Source organism: Abrus precatorius, unplaced genomic scaffold (genome assembly GCF_003935025.1).
Source record: "Abrus precatorius isolate BTA unplaced genomic scaffold, Abrus_2018 Scaffold10, whole genome shotgun sequence".
NCBI classification, from domain to species: Eukaryota; Viridiplantae; Streptophyta; class Magnoliopsida; order Fabales; family Fabaceae; genus Abrus; species Abrus precatorius.
Window position 1 is genome coordinate 10,833,502 of NW_020874292.1, and position 19,077 is coordinate 10,852,578.

The 19,077-nt window shown below is 30.7% G+C and overlaps 2 protein-coding genes across 4 annotated transcripts; both read right to left on the reverse strand.

The window, feature by feature from the left end:
* Positions 1–128: 128 nt before the first annotated feature.
* On the reverse strand, positions 129–5,147 carry LOC113853137 (aldehyde dehydrogenase family 2 member B4, mitochondrial-like). Of its 3 annotated transcripts, none has more exons than XM_027483608.1 (11): positions 4,863–5,147; positions 4,223–4,357; positions 3,991–4,133; positions 3,751–3,904; positions 3,416–3,645; positions 2,757–2,846; positions 1,970–2,143; positions 1,740–1,877; positions 1,412–1,549; positions 1,274–1,335; positions 129–798 (listed from the first exon to the last, which is right to left on the reverse strand). In XM_027483608.1, the coding sequence occupies exons 1-11, from the start codon at positions 4,948–4,950 to the stop codon at positions 525–527; spliced, it is 1,626 nt and encodes a 541-aa protein (XP_027339409.1). In that variant the 5' UTR covers positions 4,951–5,147; the 3' UTR covers positions 129–524. The 3 variants fall into 3 exon arrangements, with proteins under 3 accessions (XP_027339409.1, XP_027339410.1, XP_027339408.1); XM_027483609.1 differs by having other exon boundaries at positions 4,860–5,126; XM_027483607.1 differs by having other exon boundaries at positions 374–798; positions 1,274–1,343; positions 1,420–1,549; positions 4,863–5,121.
* Positions 5,148–12,529: 7,382 nt separating this feature from the next.
* LOC113851410 (probable cyclic nucleotide-gated ion channel 16) lies at positions 12,530–17,067 on the reverse strand. The gene is made up of 6 exons (XM_027481878.1): positions 16,624–17,067; positions 15,622–15,834; positions 14,939–15,252; positions 14,528–14,639; positions 14,178–14,414; positions 12,530–13,276 (listed from the first exon to the last, which is right to left on the reverse strand). The coding sequence occupies exons 1-6, from the start codon at positions 17,065–17,067 to the stop codon at positions 12,530–12,532; spliced, it is 2,067 nt and encodes a 688-aa protein (XP_027337679.1).
* Between the last annotated feature and the right edge of the window lie 2,010 nt (positions 17,068–19,077).

Below are 19,077 nucleotides of genomic sequence, written 5' to 3' on the forward strand. Positions count from 1 at the left end.
TCTATTCGGTCTCTGTTTCCTGCTTTTTCCACTTTACATGACGTTCATGTTAAGGAAGCAATTGATGATTAGCAAAAATTTTCATCTTAATTAATTTATACTGATTACTTTTCCACGCAGTCAATGGTACAAATAATTTGATCATACAGTAACAGTGTCATTCCAGAGTACAAACAAATTGTGTTTGAGAAATTTAACTGACGAAAATAGATAAAATACACAAGCATCATTCCATCCCGTATAACGTGTGTTTATTTGAAAACGCGTTAAATAAACCTGTAAATGTAAATTCAGCGCAAAATTATAAATTGTAACGTTTAACAGACTAATGATGTTTACTTATCAAATCAGGTTTTGTCCTAGAATCTAACATCACGTTATTTATGGCATTGCATGAGAGGAAAATGTTGATAGCCACGCAGAATATGAGTCATAATTTAAAAAAGGTTTCTTGAGTCCTGAAAATGTCGTTATTATATATCATCCAACCATACAGAACAAGACGACATAGCAGTTTGAGGAATTCATAGCCATGCAGGATTGTTCAGAGGTGAAACCACGGCTTTGACCTGCAGGTAATTGTTGAGACTGTAGATTCCTTTTTCTCTGCCAATGCCACTCATCTTGTACCCTCCAAAGGGAATTGCAGCATCAAAAACATCGAAGCAATTAATCCACACAGTTCCAACCTTCAGTGCTCGCATCAAAGTGTTGGCTGTGTGCACGTTCTTCGTGAAAACACCAGCTGCTAGACCATAATGCGTTGCGTTTGCCCTTCGAATTACTTCGTCAATGTCCCTAGTATTTAGCAAAAATTATTTCAATAAATTTGGAATGTTAAATTGAAAAGGGTGTGTAAGTTCAGATTTTCAACACATTAATGAAAATTTCAATACAGTATCTCATTAGTATACCAAAAATGGGAGTCATTTACTCCATGGGCTAACTAAGAGAAACCTAATTGAAAAACTTCATAGTTCTTCATGATTGTGTGACAACATTTTTCGTTAAATAATTAAAAAAATTAAAAAGAATATTAATATATGTTTATTATAATTTTTAATACATTCTATCTTAAGTTTTAATATTTTTATTTATTATTTTCTTAGCGAGTACTTAGACATTAGTTAGCATGAATCTTCAAAATATGCCATCCATGAATGGTTCCATCCAAAAGACATCTAAAATATGCCAGACACTCTCACTTTGGAACAACGTTGTATCCATATGGAAAGTTCACAAACGAGAAAGTGAGAATTGGAATTTCACTCACTTGAATTTCAAGATGGTTTGAACTGGGCCAAAGATTTCATCTTTTGCTATCAACATATCATCCTGAATGTAGCACGAGTTAGAAAATGCATCAAGGTATTGAAAATCTGTCAACTACATTTAGCAAATTAGTCATTACCATAACATTTGAGAAGACAGTAGGCTGAACAAAGAAACCCTTTAAGCCAATTCTGTCACCCCCACATTCAAGAGTAGCTTTACTGTCAATACCAGACTTTATGTACCTAAGGACTTTCTGAAATTGTTCCACGTCAATCTGGGATTTTCCCCAAGGACCAAGAAACAGTGTTAGTTTTTTACAGCAGAGTAAAAAAAAATGTACATAACAACGAAGTATGAGCTGTTCTGTCAAACGTTAATTTTTCAATGGTAGTTGTAAAAGGAGCAAACAAAATATAAAAGAACACACTCAACAATATGTTGCCTGCAATGAAGAGAAAAAGTACCTGAGGGCCTTGTTCAACCCCTTTTTTGAAGGGATCACCAACAACACGATTCAAAGCACGGGCCTTCGATTTCTCCAAGAACTCATCATAGATACGCTCTTGTACAAAGGTACGAGACCCAGCACAGCAACATTGCCCCTAGAAAGAATCCAACATAAGTGAAAGTACCTTCAACACATTGCATATGCAGATGCAAATTCAAGTAAATGATGGGAATTGGTTAAAGATACCTGATTAAAGAATAGAGCAAAATGTGCAAGTTCCACAGCCTTGTTAACATCAGCATCGTCACATACAATGAAAGGTGATTTTCCTCCAAGTTCCAGTGTAACAGGCTTCAGGTTGCTTCTTGCGGCCAATTCAAGTACAATTTTTCCAGTCTCAGTGGATCCAGTAAATGCTAGCTGCGAGAAAACAAGAAGAGATAAATTATTACAGGACATTTTAACATAAATGATTGAATTTTTCCACAATATGATTATGTAATGTAAACGGTAAGGCTAAGCACATGCATGTTAGCACTTTTTTGCATAAGATGCCATAATATCTATGTTTGATAATGTCAAGAACCACTTGAAGACCTGTCCAAACATGTTAAGCTAATAGGATTTAGGAGGCTCTGGATTGTTAGAAGAAGAAACGGGGAGCATAATTGCTTTATTGTCTCAACATATTAACCATATGCACAAGAAAACAAATATTGTTGGTGAAAAAGTGTAATCTCGTTCAAGAATTTAAGCAATGTATTTATGATCAAATTATGGATCATAGGATGGAAAGAAAAGGAGAATAAGCAGTCTTGGATTTCCCATTGATTAATGTTGAGACATTCGTTTTGATATCCTTGAAATTGGGGTTGAAGAATTTTTCAGACACCAAAATAACCATATATCATATACAACAGGACAGAAATAAGTACAACGCTCCATTAATGAAACTTGAAAGTACCACATGTTGGGTTTCAGACTAATTGTGCTTGCAATATGAAAGTACCCTTTAATTTTAGTTGCTAAATACCTTGTCCACATCCATATGACTTGCAAGAGCTGCACCAGCAGTTGGACCATAGCCAGAAACTATATTCAAAACACCTGGTGGAAGACCAGCCTGCCAAAAAGGGTGCACATTAAGTTAAATCCCGTGTAAAACACAAATGTAAGAAATATTCCTTCAGAATCTGAAGTACAGCATCAGCATGTAGCAAAATTGAGGTATACTTATCATAGGCAGTGGTATATGTTTGACAATAGGCATCCTCTATCGAAACATACTCTCTGCATTTTTACGCAACTACAACAGTCCAAAATGCAGTGCTAGAAGAAAAAGACAATGTCATGACAAATTATACAGCAATGTTCAACTATAAAATATTAAGATCCCTTGAACACACTTTTTATTCGTTACTGGCTTAAGTCCATAAGCTGCACCAAATAGGCAGAATTCCATGTAATTTTATGTAACAGTTTATTTTTCTATAAACATGTAAAATTGTAAAATTGGAATGAAGTATCACCAGAGCAATATTTTTAGGGGACAGAGATGCAATAATGGACTAAACTATTTAGTACATAGCTGATGTCTTAATGATTATCAGTCTGTGTCCAATTGTGTAATAGGGAAGGGGAGAGAGCTTTTGGCCCCTCATAGAGGTCATAGAGCAAAGCATAAGAGCTCACCTCATGAAATAGTTTTGCCACATAGAGAGCTGTTAAAGGTGTTTGTTCAGCAGTCTTGAGGATGACAGTATTACCACAAGCTAGAGCTGGTCCAACTTTCCAAGCAAACATGATGAGAGGGAAGTTCCAAGGTATGATTTGTCCTGCAACACCAATTGGTTCATGCAATGTCTCTACATGATAATTTCCATCAGCAGGCACTGTCAAACCATGTATTTTATCTGCCCAACCTGGAAAAAAAAACCGAAAGTTTTGGAATTTATCAGCAAGTTGCTTTGAAAAAAAAAAGGTATGGATAACAAACACACACATCTAATTGGTGTTACAGAACCTACCAGCATAGTAACGAAACAAACGCACAAATAAAGGTAATTCAGACTTGGCAGACTGTTCATAAGGCTTTCCACAATTCCATGTCTCCAGAGCTGCAAGCTCCTCACTGTGTTTCTCAACCAAATCAGCAAAGCGAAGAATTATCTTACATCTTTCCTGAAAAGTTGTTGACAAATCATCATTATACGCTAGTTCCAGCTCATGCAAGAAAGGGTTTTGACACAGGAAAATTAAAAGCCTACATAAGCATTCATTTTTGGCCATGGTCCTTCATCAAAGGCTTTGCGAGCTGCTGATACCGCACGGTTGATATCTTCAGCATCACCTTCAGAGACATGAGCAATAACTTCTCCTGTGCGCGGGTCGTAAGTCGGAAAAGTTTTCCCTGTGATCAAAACAAGTGCCTAATGAGGCACCATATAGAGTTTTTGTTATAAGGCAAAGTAAAACAACCCTTGTTCAAACTCGAGAAACCTGATGCAGCATCCACAAATTGCCCATTTATAAGATGCTTTGTGTATGTTATTGGCACTTGTGGAGAGATCAATTCCTCAACTGCTGCTACAGTGCTGAATCTGTTTACGTTCCCCAATTTGCCATAGTTTCTCCCTGTGGGAACAAAAACCATGTGAAACTTCTATGCAATGAATTGAAAATAGCATTCATATTAGTCATAACTGATAATCTAGTTTTCAGTCACAACAAAGCACTCATTCTGCTGAGGAGAAAAAAAATTAAAAACAACACATACACAAGTCAAGACAAATTATAAAAAAAAAATCGAGAAAAAGGAAGAAATTACAAGAAGTGGACGATAACCAATAGACTAAAGGAAGATAGTCTAAAAGAATTTGGTTGGGTCTAAAAAAATCAAATCTTGAAGTGATTAGAAAAAATAACTTGGATGATACTTGATACACTAATATTATCTAACTACATGTGGATTAGCTAGTCAAGTACGTGTTCTGTGCTTTGATGAGAGCAGAGAAGCAGAAAACATTCAAACTAAGAACCACTTGGCAATCTAGCTAAACCACTAGAGTACATCCATCACTCTAAAGAAGCCAACATAAAAAAAGATGAACAGTGAGCAATAAGAGAGTAAGTTGGCTACCTAGTGAGTGAAGAAGAGAAGCAGCTTGAGAAGAAGGGGAAGCAGAGAGAGAGCGAGAGAGGAGCCAGGAAAGTTTGCGAGTTGCCATGAGCAAGACCAATGCAAATATCTCCGAAGGGTGTGTTACCTGTTTCTTCTCTAGCTGATGAGGTGCTTCACAAGATACGAATGAAGGGTTGGAAGTTTTGTCTGTAACCGTCAACTGTCCCTTCTGCAGAAAAAAGAAAAAAAATAAACACCAAACAGAACAGACAAAAAGACCGTGCTCTGTGCACCTATCATTTGATGTGTCATTTCGTGGATTTCTTTTATTAAGATATATGTACCTTAAAGGTAAGGTAATAGGAAAATTATACTTGATATAAAAGAATCCAGACAGAAAAATGATAAACATAATAAATAACGTGAAGCAATTAAAAAAAAATGTATTAAATAGAGATTATTAATGTTTAAATGTTTACAATCAAAATTACATAAGTAATTATCTCCATTGGTACACACGTCTATTATCCTTACTGCTTAGGCTTAAGATAAGATAATAGACTTGTCTGCTGTTGTTGATCTTAGATTCCAGAGCATCAACTGTTGAGATGCCTTTTCTACTTTTATGTTCTTTCTTTTCTTTTCTTTTCTTTTAGGTACATAGATTATTATTAGTTTTACTATTTAAATATAATTTATTTTATATTTTTATGAGAATTTAATTTTATCTTCTTTATTTTTTTTTTAAATTTCATCAATTTTTAACTGTTGTAATAACGCCGTAAACTAAATACGTATTAATCTTTTAAATCGTATGACAATATTTTATTGTTTATTAGGAGAGCCAAAAGTTTAAAACATAAAAATTAAAAAAATTAAATTAAAATCAAAATCTTAAAAAATATAAGGACTAAACGTATTTAAGTCTAATTTTTCAAAACATATTCACAGTCACAGAAAAAATAATTTAATTTAAATACATTAATAATATAAAAAAATTATACTATTATCTAATTATAAATTATTATATTAGCCAAAATTATTAATTTTATAATAATTAATATAGAAATTATATTTATAAAAGGAGAAAGATCTTTTTATGGTAACGTAAGTTTAAAAACTCTTATATTCAATCTAAGTCTTTCATTCAACTTATACCTAACAGTCAGTGAAATAATAAATTGTAATCTAAATGTAAGTTAAATGAAATACTCAAATCGAGTGCAAGAGTTTTTAAATTTACATTACCGTAAAAAGATCCTACCTTTTTATTATAATATTCTAATTAGTGGATATAGAAAAAAAAAAAACTTACAATAACAAGAATTAAACTTATATTAAAAACTTTTTGTTAAAGAACAAATTAGGATTTTTATTTTTTTAATTGTAAGAATTAACATAAAAAAGCATAAAATTAAAGAATTTTGGAGGCTTATTTTTATCTTTAGGATTTTACAATTTATAAAAAGAGTGCTCAATCTCATTGATAAAAACACATTGGACCTATCATTTTCTCTACACACTAAAATCCTAAACATTTCATCCTAAGTTCTTCTCCTTTTCTCATTCTCCATTGCAAAATTATGCTTTTGGTAGGTAGATTAGTCATGAGTTTTTGTTCATAGGCAAGTGTACCCATTAAAAAGTAATAAAGGATTTTTAAAATTAAATTTCCAAGTATTGTCCTATAGAGATTATTTTCAAGTTCCAAAAATATCTCGATTTAATTATTTAAACCAAAAAAGGTGCATAGTGAATTAAAATAAAAAGAGTTTAAATCCAAAAAGTAATTTAAAAGGCGTGAAAGAGGTCTTTGACAGAAATTGTATGAGAAGAGCTTAGGATACATGATTTCACCTATTACACCTTTCTATGCTTTCTTTAGTTTGATCCCAATATTAGTTCATTTAATGTTTATCAACCATCAATACTTATTCTATTAAGATCTAATGATCATGCAATGTTAATATTTTTTTCTCTAGGCGATTACTTCAATAATCGTGCAAGACAAAAGGTAGAGAAATCATAAAAAGCTTATGAATTTGTTAATTTAATAATGATTAGAAGAAAAAAAAATTAAATTTGATCTGCCTAACCCTTTGTCTGATTTTATTATATAGTTCTATTAATTACATGTGGTACGGTCGCCTACGATATGACTAACTATGAGATGCTAAGAGTGAACAGTTCTTAACATGCAAAGTTCAATTCAATTGGATAAAAACTAAACATAAAAATAAACCAACATAATTATTAAACATAAGAATCACATAGAGTATACAATAGGATCCACCATAGCCCTAACTATGGATTTAGCTACTCATGATAAAACAAACAATGAAAAGCATGAAGAACAAATCCATAAATATAAAGGAAAATTCAAACAAAATAAATACAAAAGGGAAAAAGATGAAAATAGTTCTTGTTCTTCAAGGGGTACTTAATCACACGTTTGGACTCCAAAGTAAAGTTCGTTGTCTTTTTCCAATAACTCTTAATGGTGAAATAAGTTAAAACTAAAAGGAGGAAGAAGGTGTGTTGAAAAGGTGTCTCCAGGAGCATAAGGTCTCTTTATATAGAGGTGTGTAATGAGTTCTCTAATTGTCACTTGATCTTAAGTGGTTGAGTTTTATCTTTTTGAATCGGTTTTGTCCATAATCAAAATTTTAACCAAAATCTTTATTTGAATTTCAAATCTAAATTTGGATCAAAACTTCCACAAGGTTTGAATTTGAATTCAAACTTTTAATCGCAGATCCATTCAGTACGACTGTGCACCCTCACCCAGCAGGACCGTGCTAGACAATGAAGCACGCTCATGTCAAGTAAGAAGCACGGTCGTGCTTAAGTGCAGGGCCAGCTAAAATTATCAAAATTTTTCCTCAAAATATTCCAAAAATGCACAGTGGTTCTCTCTTATGTTTAAATGTGAAAATTAACAATAAAACTAGTGAGAAACATCCATATTATAGATGTTTTATGTTTAGTTTCATTTACTTCTATCTTTATAAATATATGTAACTAAATACCTCTTGCTATGAGGTTATTATAGATTCTTGTGATGTAATCCTTCTTGAACCCTAGTTTTTATGATATTAATATTATTTGTTAATTATAATTGTCTTTTTGGTATTATTACTATTCTTGAATTGACTACTCAAGAGTAAATCTTATTTAATCAATTAATAGACGATTGTGTCATTAATAGGCTAGTTAGTTAAGGCAATTTGAGTTTAGAAGTTAAGAAGATCAATCTATTGCTTAGACTTTTAATCAGTTAATTAAATTTAATAAATCTAATATTTTTTTAATACTTTTATTTATCTTGTTGCTTTCTATGATTATTAGGATTATGTAGTGATAACAATTAATTAAATTATTGATATTTATTTTAATTAATATAATTGAATTAAATTGAATTGAGAAATGTAAAGATAATCCTAGTAAAAGCATGTAGTAATTAGAAAAGTTACTTGAGGTTTATTATTAAGTCTTTTATGTAATTATAAAGTTTCTAAAATTGAAAAAGTTTGGTGTTTAGTTTTATAGTACTAAGGTTTTGTGCTTTTTGTTGAATGCCGGTGGGTTGGATTTAAATAGTTTACAAGTAGTAATTAGAAAAATTACTTAAGATTTATTATTAAGTCTTCTATATAATTTTGAAGTTTTCAAAATTGAAAAGTTTGGTGTTTGGTTTTATAGTAGTAAGGTTTTGTGCTTTTTATCTAATGCTGGTGGGTTGGATCAAGATAGTTTACAACTTTTTTCATAAATGCGCTCTTAAATTTGTAGACTTTAATTAATGATAAGAATTTCTTAAAACATCATGTTTATCTTCTCATCTTATTCGTTTTTCTTTTATTCTTAATCATGGTTGATAGGTCATTTTTTAATCATGTAAAGAAAGTTAATCTCAAATAGGCAAAATAAGAAAATATCAATGGAGACATCATCTTTGTATGTATGTTAACTTCATATTTGTATTCAATAAAGACAATGTATTATTCATGGATAAGTGTACTTATAAAAAAGTAATAAAGGAGTTTTAAAATAAGTTTCTTAAATATTTTCTCACAGCAAGAATTATTTTTAAGTATAAAAAATGTCTTAATTCAATTGTTTAAACATAAAAGATGTAAAATTAAATAAAATAAGGAATTAAATATAAAAGTAATTAAAAACAAAAAATAACACAACCTCTAACAATAAACTAATTAAGAAGAATCTAAGGCATATGGTTTCACTTTTACATTTCTTTTCACTTTTAGATTAATTCTAATTCTGGTTCTCTTATAATTGCCAACTACTCATACTAGATCTATTAACACCCAATGGTTATGTAATGTTAATTGTCTTTTTTTTCCTAAGCTATTACCTCCATTAATCATGCAAGATAAAAGATCTATTAACTATATATGATACAATCGCCTAAAATATAAATAATTATAATATGTTTAAAAATTGTCAATTTTGAGCATACAAATATAGTGTAATAGGATAAATACTAATTAAGAAAGGAAATATGAAATTATCATTAATAAAAAAAAATTATAGAGTCATGTAAAGGATCCACTATAACACTAGCTATAGATTTAACTAGACATAATATAATAGAAAACCAAAATAATAATAAACCAATTCATAGTTATTGAAAAAGTAATGCAAACTAGAGAAGTTTCCAATGAAGAAGAGACGAAAAAATTTCTTAATCCCAAGACACACTCTCAAAGCTCTAATAGTTGTCAGTAGCTAGCCAAAACTAAGATGTCCAAGTCATAGCCTTTAAGGTTCTTTAAATAGGGTTTAAAATCTAAAAAATGATGATTGTTACCTCTATGAGATATGTTTTATCTCTAATAAAGATATAATGTATCAAGAGGGAAAAATATGGATTGCCAATTTTAAAATTCGAATTCTCTCTTCACGAGTCTTTACAAAATGTCCAAGTTAGTTGCAGCAGAAGAGAAGCACAACCACTACGCAAGAACAGAGATCTGAGAACGGTTCTATTTTGAATTAGAGAGCGTTTAGACCTACTCTAAAATCTTACTCTATATGATATGTTATATTTAAGAGAGCGGTTAAACAACTGCTCTCAAATGTTAACATTTGAAAGTGGTTCCACGCGAAATTGCTCTCTAAAGTATAGGTTACGATTACAAAGTATATATGTAGACCGCGAATCTAAAATTTGAAATTGATTTTTTTTTTTTAGTTTTCTGTTGTAAAATAAAATTAATTTATTATTACGTTTAAATCAAAATGTAGAATTGATTTCTTTGTGAGTTTTCTTCATTTTTATCACAAATCAAAAGTGAATCTTGAGTTTATACATTTGGTGTTAACCAAACAGTCCACATCTACTTGAACCAAAGACAAGTAAGCAGAGAAAAAATAGAGCAAATTAATAGGATGATTTTTAACATTAATAGAGAAAAAAAGAAAAAAAGGAGAATGGATGATTCATCATTAACAAAGAAAAGAAGAAAGAAAGAGAGAATGAAGAAGTACTTACATGTGTGAAAAAAAAACCAATTTGTTAGTGTAGAAAAGATGAAGAAAGCAGACTAACAGAGAATGAAGAAGTACCTACAAATGTGGAAAAAAATTAATTTGTTAGCGAGAGAAAACAAAGAAAACAGACTAACAAAGAAGATAAAGAGAACATAAGAGAGCAGAGAAGAAACTTACAGTAAAAGAGATCGGCTTTGCTAGCTAAGAAGAAGAAATGCGCTGAGCGTATTTCATTTATAAATGACTTTAATAACATTATAGAGCAGTTCTTTATTAACCACTCTCTAATGTGTAACTTTAAAGAATGGTTAATAGAGAATCTCTTAGAAGTATAATTCTGAGAGCGGTTAACAAAAAATTGCTCTCAAAAGTATAGATCTGAGAGTGGTTAATAGAGAACCGCTCTTTAAATATATAGTTATAAAATAGTTTTTACTAACTGCTGTCTAAGTTAGTGTTACAAAAGTTCATTTCTGGCTTAGTAAACCATGCATACCAATATATTAGTACTATTTTTCATTCATGCTAAAAATGTCTTAATAATCTATCAAAACTCTTAACATGCTAAACTGCAATAATCAATGAAATAATTAGTGCAAAACTCATTCAAATAAGGATTAAGTTCATAAAAATAAATTACAAAAACATATCAAATTACAGATTTATCATGTATAACATCAATTAGAGTGTTGAATGAGTAAGCAATTGAAGCAAGTGGTGCACCATTTTAACATAATTTTAATAGGCAATTACAAGTCTATTGAATTTTATGATTTTTCTTTCCTTTGTAATTACAAGTCTAAAATATGTAATACTATGCAAGTTTTAAAGCAAAAATATCTTAAATATGTCGAAACAAGACATTGCTATGAAATGTGTAAGATGATAGTTATTAATGATACATTATTGTTATTATAAAATGTAATCTTGTCATCTTCCTTTAATTGTGATTAATAATTAGAAAGTCATTAAAATTTGGCATTATTGTAATGAAAGTGTGCATAAATTACTTAATATTTATTATTGAAATATGATTGAAAATCTTTTTGAATAGAAAAACTTTAGTGCTTGTTTATTATTATCATTTTGAAGCACCTTAAGAGCTAGAGTCAGCTATAGCCTATAGCTAAATACCATCCACTTGGAAGTGGTAGTGGAGTAGAGTTCATTTTCTTTTATACATTGTTTTTCTTTTTTTCTTAGCCAAAACAATGCAGTCGAAATATGAATTAGACTCCTAATATCAAGATGTGATTTGCTGCTCAAGAACATAAAGTATAAACAAGTAAAAAAATCCCGAGACAAAAGAAGGAAAAATGGGAGTGAAAGAGAGACAAATATTAAGACTAGTGGAAAAAAGAAATACAACAATAGAAAGAAGAAACAAAGAGATGACAAAAGTGAAACATAAACAATCAGAAAAAGATGAATAGAAATTGAAACAAAAAAGGAAAAGAAATTACTAAAAGAAAGTGTGTGGAGACAAAAAGAGTCAAAGACAATGATAAAAAAATAGACAAGAGGAGGAAGTATAAGAAGAAAGGAAAAAAACTAAAAGAAAAAAAGAAAAAGAAGAAAAGGGGAGGACAAGACTCACTAAAGAGGGATAAACTACTCTCACCAAAGGAAAAAAAAAAAAAAACTTACCAAAAGTATGTACATAACCCTCATTAAAGAAGAAAAAATTTCCTTTGGTATAGGTTATCAATGGTTATTTTGCATGAGTTATAACATACCCTAAATTATTCAAGAGACAACATGAGGTTAAACACATCAATTTATGTGAAAATATTTCTTGAACATTTAAATGGAGATACTTTTAGATGATTGTGAATATGTTTATATATACAATAATATAATTACGAATACTATGATGTAAATTTTAATGGTTATAAGAATCTGTTATATACGCTAAAAGCTTTCACATTTCGATAGATGGGTGGACTTCTTTCACCATCACATAAAACTTTGAATTACTGGCAAAAAATCTAGTTAGTCAATTTACTAATTACAAACATCAACATAAATTACTTGATGTTACACGTTGCAACTCAAAACTATTGAGAGAAATTAAATCCTTTGTTTATGTACTAGATAGATACAAAGAGAAAGGAACCAACAAGATTGGCTTAGATGAGCCCAATCTTAATTCAGTCCTTAAGATACTCCAACTAATCTTCATGAAATGTTGAGAAATCAGGTTCCGCTGGCTTGAACATCTTGGGCATCTTCAAACTTCTATCATCAGCAATCATAACTTTCTTAAATGCCCCTTTTCTTGTGTTTGCAGCAAATTTGGAAGCCAAAACCGTAGCCCCAAGATTCTGGGCATAGCTTGTACTGTCCCCAGTTGAACTCTCTCCAGCACCAATTTCCTCCTCATCTTCTTCTATCTCCATCACATTTGTGTAATACAAGTTCTCTTTTTCCAACAACTCCATTGCCATTTTTCTCTTGCGGTGGCGCCTCCAAGCAGCTTGTATAAAGCAAGCACCCCAAGCCCTCCACTGATGGGAATAGTACCTAAAAGCATGTTGAAGTTTTTTGCTGTGGAGGCGCTTAAATTGACTTGCCACAAATTTGAGGTCCTCAGCTCTTAGTGCAAATGCTTCAACTTCAGTGAGCGTCTTAACTGTTCTAGTGGAAGATGGAAGGTTAAGACTTGAAGTTGCCATCAATGCCCATGTTAGCAACTCTTCACCACAAAAGTCACCGGGTCTTAGGGTGATGGAGTTGAAGAATCCTGATCTTCCACCATCGGTTGTTGAGCTCTCCACTTGTCCTCTAATGATGAAAAGCATTTCTTTAACTGGATCACCTTCGCGGACTATGTATGTGTCTTTTGTGTTCAAGGATGAAACAAGGCGTTCACATATAGCATCTAGGAGCTGGTCATCCATTTGACCAAAAAACGGAACCTGCATACTACATGAATTAGAGATCCATGTCCATGTTAATTTGTTGGACCTCATTGATAATACTTTACTGAAAGACAGCTATATAAATTTAAAGCAAAACACTTTCTAACATACTAATTAAATTTTATTGAAAACTTACATTAATATCACTTTTTTTACTTCTAATTTAATATTTTTATAATTTTTAATAAATTTTAGCTAATAATAAAAAATGTCTTAGAAAAGTGTGTAAGAAAACTCTATTACTAACTTTTTGTAAATATTTCCCGCTCTTTTTCTCTACATAATTATGTGTACTATAAAAGATTTCAGTACAAAGTTCTAAGCAATAATTGTTCGATATGTAAAATGTTGATCGTCAAATTAGTAAAATAACCCACTTGAATTAAAATAATCTATTCCCCTTTACTTGTCCCATTTTCTCTTTCTCTAATTGAAAATTGACACGTTACTGAAAGGAAAAAAAAATAGTATTCTTTCTCCTGAATTTTTTTGTGTGTGAGGTATTAACGTTAGACTGAATGTAAAATGAGACAAAAGACTTGAGTCAGTTAAATTTGGAGCATAAATAATTTGAGATGTCTTATAATTGATTTAACAGTAAATACTTAAATTAGTATTCAAAATAATATGGATCAAATATGTTATTCATTAATTAAAAAAAAAACAATTGTTTATCTCTAACTTCATAATACATAATTTATATTAATCTTATAGCATAAAATAATAGTAAGAATAAAAAGAAACATTTTTTGTTAAAGTAATTAAAGACTAACAGAATATTTTTAATTCGTAAAGAACTAAAATATCCGACCTTTTCAAAATTTTGATTACAGCTTAGGTGTTCACTCATTGTTTAAAGGTGTGTATGTATACATTTTGAAGCAATACGAAGACTTACCCGACGAACGATGTCAAGACAGAGATGTCTCTGAATCTGGCGTCGAAGGTCCAAAGGCAAAGCGCGCAAAATGGATTCTTCGTCTACACCTCTTGTTGCAAGCCATTTATATTGAACAAATCGACGAACACGTTGTTGCAGTTCTGGTGGAAGTTGCCGGTGATTCATCCACTCTTCTGTATCCTTTTGTTTCAGTCTCCACTCTTCAACTCTCGCAGTTGTTGATTGCAGATAATTCTTTTTTCGAAAATATAAATGAAAATTCATTATACATTTTAAAAAGAATTTGACAATATTATTTGAAGGTCTACCTCCATGTGATATCTAGAGCAGAAATTTTATTATCTTACCTGCATGTTACCTATAAGATGCGCAAATAGAATTAGACCCGCGATGCAGATGAAACTTGAAAATAATGTTTCACCACTATACGTGCTCGTCTGAAGATTTTGTCCATATGAACTACACATCGAGAAAGGGTTCAAAACTAATTACAGAATCTTCAAAAAGTTAGAACTCACTACCAATGCTAAATGGCTAGCTAGTTAGTTAAAATTGATTTTATATTGTTGAATATAATTCATATATATAAACTAATCTGAATTATTTTTTTAATTTGGGTCTTTCTAAGTTAATTTATAGATAAATAATCACATCTTAAATAGATTAATGAATTTGTATAAACTCTTTATAGATAAATCGAAAAAGGTTATATAGCATTTGAAATTTAATATGGCGAAACTAAATCGAAAAGGTTATACCTTAGATTCTTCAAACCCCACCAGAGGCAGTAAAAGTATTTTTGGAAGAATCTCGATGAAGAGACATGATCAGTGAAAGCATCGGCAAACAATCCAAACTGAAATTGGTTCTTATCATTGAGGGCATCGCAATCACTGAGAACTCTCGTGCGTCTGAACCATACTTGTCGTTCATGGTTGTCCAAGCTCGCACAGTCGAGAAACGAAGGATTACAAGATGGTGAGTGCGTTCTGTTCATCTCTCTTCTGCAAATTATTCTCCAACACTCGTATTGGCGCTGAATCGATGATACATACCATGAAGCTCCTAAAACCTGCACTGACAACACGATATTTGAAATAAAACTGTTATAGCCATTTGCATCCCATTGCAAATATTTGTTATCAAATTTCATATGGTACTGTTGAAGGAAAGTAGCTCATGTATTTTAATGGGATCTATATAAAATTTAAGGGTTTGTTTAACTTATGGTAAATAACTTCATCTCAGGTAAACTAATGAAATTTTGTTTATAAGAAGTTAAATAACTTAATACGTTGTCCACATATAAAAGCTTTGTTTGTCCTAGGAAGTAATTTAGATAAACCCAAGGTTTCATAACAAAAACATTTCTATTAAGAATGTGTAACTAATTTCTAAATTATACATTGGGAAATTAGAACAACTATGTAGGAATAATTACATGGCTGGCTAGCATGTAGAGCCCAAGATTGTGTACAGCCCCCGCCAAGGCAGTTTTGGTAATAAGCCCACTAGTTTTCAAGATTCTCCTTTGCAGGGGAAAAATCTGAAACAACCGAGGAATGAACTGTATCAGAACAATCAAGGACAGGGTGTGATTTACGTGAGCCGCGGTTGAGGTTTTCACTGCTGGAATCACGAACCAGATCACAATCTGCAATTACATGCACGAAAGGAAGAAAAAGGCAAATTTTAGTCAATGGAGAAGTTCCGATTAATACCCTGTTTCTAACATTCCAAATCACCTATCAGATTTTTCTATTGCTTTTTCCCTTCCTCTCAATTGCCAAATGAAACCCGATAGAGAAGTTTTCAGCTTTTAAATAATAAACTTTTGTCTCCTACATGATAATTTTTTGTGTGCCAAAAAATCCGTTTTCTATACCAAACATAATGTCTTTCTGTCATTACTTGTTTTATTTTTTTTAATTATTGAAATCATGGAAAATAAATCATGCCAATGCAAAAAGTCATTGAGCTTCTAAAAGAAAATATTTTTTGAACACCTAAAAGTAAACGTTTAAAGTGTTATTTTTGTGTTTTGTATATATTTTTGAAATGGATGTATACATAAAAAATAAAAATTAAGTGTGAAATAAAAATAATTATACATAATATCACATTAACATCATATTTGCTTTAGAAAGAATAAGCTCCGTAATGCACAGTGAGTACAAGAAAAACAAAAATGTGTCATCCGACGGCAATTGCCAAGCTTTTAAAATGCAGGAAAAAACCTTGATAATTATGATTTTATAAACTTTCCAGTAATATCGGTTAGTTATGTAATATCCCTTGTGTTTTTGTATTTCTCTTTTTATCATGTATCACTTCTAGATTTCTAAAATTTAAATCTGTGCAATTGCAAGAGAACGGTAATTGGAACCAGAATTTCAATTTAAAACCTTGTTAGGATGATTGCATAGCATAGTAGCAAATTAACCTGAGGCAGAGGAAGGGTGGCGGAGAGATCAACAATGAAATCATGTTTGAGGTAGCGGGAGGCAATAGCACGAGGATCAGTGACGAGTTCTTTGCGACCATAAACGCGAGAGGTAGGGGAAACGAAAGCGGTGCGGAACTTAAGAACCATGTGGAAGAGAAAGAAGAGGTCAGCGACGGTGCGAGAGAAGGTGACGAAGACGCCAAGGACCAAGTCGGTTTGCATGCACGCTTTGTCACCCGTTATGGGGAAATAGAAATATAGAGGGTCTAAGAACAGAGCCGCAACGCACGCGTAGAGAAACGTGCGGTTCCATCTCGCCACGAACTTTGACCTTGGATCAAGGATTTGGTACCACCATGGCACCTTCTTTCTCAGAGAGAAGGATTTTGGGAACCCGCTGAAGCGAGTTGAGACTGCGAAACGGTGTAGATCGCTGTTCATCGTTCTTGTTTTTCTAAATAATTTCCTTCTGTAAACCTTTCTGTCATCGCCAACCCACACCACATGCAATGTCACTTCTTGGAAATTAAATCAGCAACAAGGAAAAGGCCCAGAGAATGTGGACGACTGAGAACCTCCTCCTACCTTCTGGGGTAGGATCATGGGATGGACGTTAAACAAGGGAGGAATATCAATATCTATATATACACATTAATGACATGTACAACATTTGAATAGCCGAAAATTCTAATATTTTGAAGGATACACAACATTAAAAATACTTAGCGAATACCACCAACAATATTGTATCTAAATTTTTTCTATTTTTAAATAGTCTTTATTAAGAAAATAAAACCCTAGTTGAAAGTTAGTGAAACAGAATAAAAATTTGAACAAGTCTAATTTTTCTATTTTTTATGTTGATAATCCTCCCTAATTATTAAATAAAAAATATTAAATATTTTTATGTTTCAAATATAACAAATACGTATATTTTTCTATTTAAATATTTACTTTATAAAATAAAAAGAATACAACAAAGCTCAACGTTTATTTCTCCCTTTCCTTTTATCTATTATATTTAAAAGTTTTGACACGTGAATATAGAAATAATTTTTTTTTCATTTTTATTACAATTGTTATTTTTCTTATAATTTTGACGTTAAGAGAATTGATAAAAAAAATAATTAATGTTACTCAAATTTTTAAAGTAACATATATTAAAACAAAAAAAAAAAGATATTAAAAATGACAAATAAAAAATATAGAAAATTATTTATTTATGATGAAATTTTTATCAATTTGATTAACATGTTAATAATGAAATGCAACATGTAGATTAGCATGGCCTTCGAGTAATATTAATGTTTTATTTTTATATATTTAATGTATTTTTACCTTGACATGCATGTATTTTTTTATTGTTCATCTGAGTATGTTAAATAAGCAAGCTCAAAGAAAAAATAAATAAAAGGATTGTATGCGCCTATCTATAAAATAAAAAATACATAATTACTTTTTAAATTACTAGTATTTAATTTATTATATTTTACTATGCATAATCAATTAATCATTTAACGAGACATTACCATGTTATTTTTGTTTCTTTTAATTTGTTGAATTTTTCTATTTTGTCTTTCATGTGTTTAAAATTTTACATTCTTATTCATTTTTTAACCTTTTTCTTTCACAAACTATTAACCGTGCTCAAAGGTTGAATTTACTTTATTAAATGAGAGTAGTTGTAACAATTAATTATAGGTTAGTTAATTGAATTGTAAGATATTTGTTATTCTCTTTCATCTATTTCATGTATATACATACGTACATTATTACTAAAAACAAGCAAAATATATATATATATATATATATATATATATATATATATAAGCAAAATACAGATAGATTTATAAATGATAAAATATTTTTTGTATTATAGATATATTTAGAAATGATATACCTTATTGTAGACAAATTTTTTTATCTATAAATGCATTAAAAAGATAAAATGTTTTATTAATGGAATTATAGACATTTTTTCATCTATAATTTGACTTTTATTTTTGGTGTTTTATTTTTTTTTCTTTAAATTAATGATTGTTTGTAGCTTTTAGTCTTACTAATAGGTAGAAATTTCATTTGTTTAGGATTTGGACTATATTAGGAGCGTTATTGGATCAATTTGGAGCATTTAGTTGCCACTTTACAGTGCATTGGTAATTTTTATATTTTATTTATTTTTTATTCAAAATGATACCTTATAATGTATATAGGGTAGAGAGTTATAATTTCTAAGGTAAAATTGTAAGACTGGAGGGATGGTTATAAAAGTCCTTCTCCAAATTTGTTTGTATTATTTGTTGTGATATTTGTAACACTCTCATTTTGTTTGTGTATATTATTTGAAATTAAGAGTGTTTAATTGATGTGAAATGCAGGATATCTCGCTGTAGAAAGACAAGTCATCTAAAATCAGGCTCACTAGAGCCCTCTTACTGTAGCGAGAAGTGA

Excerpts from the sequence above, each read along its gene's own strand:
- LOC113851410 (XM_027481878.1), bottom strand. The coding sequence starts at position 17,067 with ATGAACAGCGATCTACACCGTTTCGCAGTCTCAACTCGCTTCAGCGGG. Across the intron at positions 15,835-16,623 it reads CCACCCTTCCTCTGCCTCAG|ATTGTGATCTGGTTCGTGAT; the intron begins GTTAATTTGCTA and ends ATGTAATTGCAG. Across the intron at positions 13,277-14,177 it reads GTCTTGACATCGTTCGTCGG|GTTCCGTTTTTTGGTCAAAT; the intron begins GTAAGTCTTCGT and ends TGTAGTATGCAG.
- LOC113853137 (XM_027483609.1), bottom strand. The coding sequence starts at position 4,950 with ATGGCAACTCGCAAACTTTCCTGGCTCCTCTCTCGCTCTCTCTCTGCT. Across the intron at positions 3,905-3,990 it reads GGCCAAAAATGAATGCTTAT|GAAAGATGTAAGATAATTCT; the intron begins GTAGGCTTTTAA and ends ACAACTTTTCAG. Across the intron at positions 799-1,273 it reads CAAACCATCTTGAAATTCAA|GGACATTGACGAAGTAATTC; the intron begins GTGAGTGAAATT and ends GCTAAATACTAG.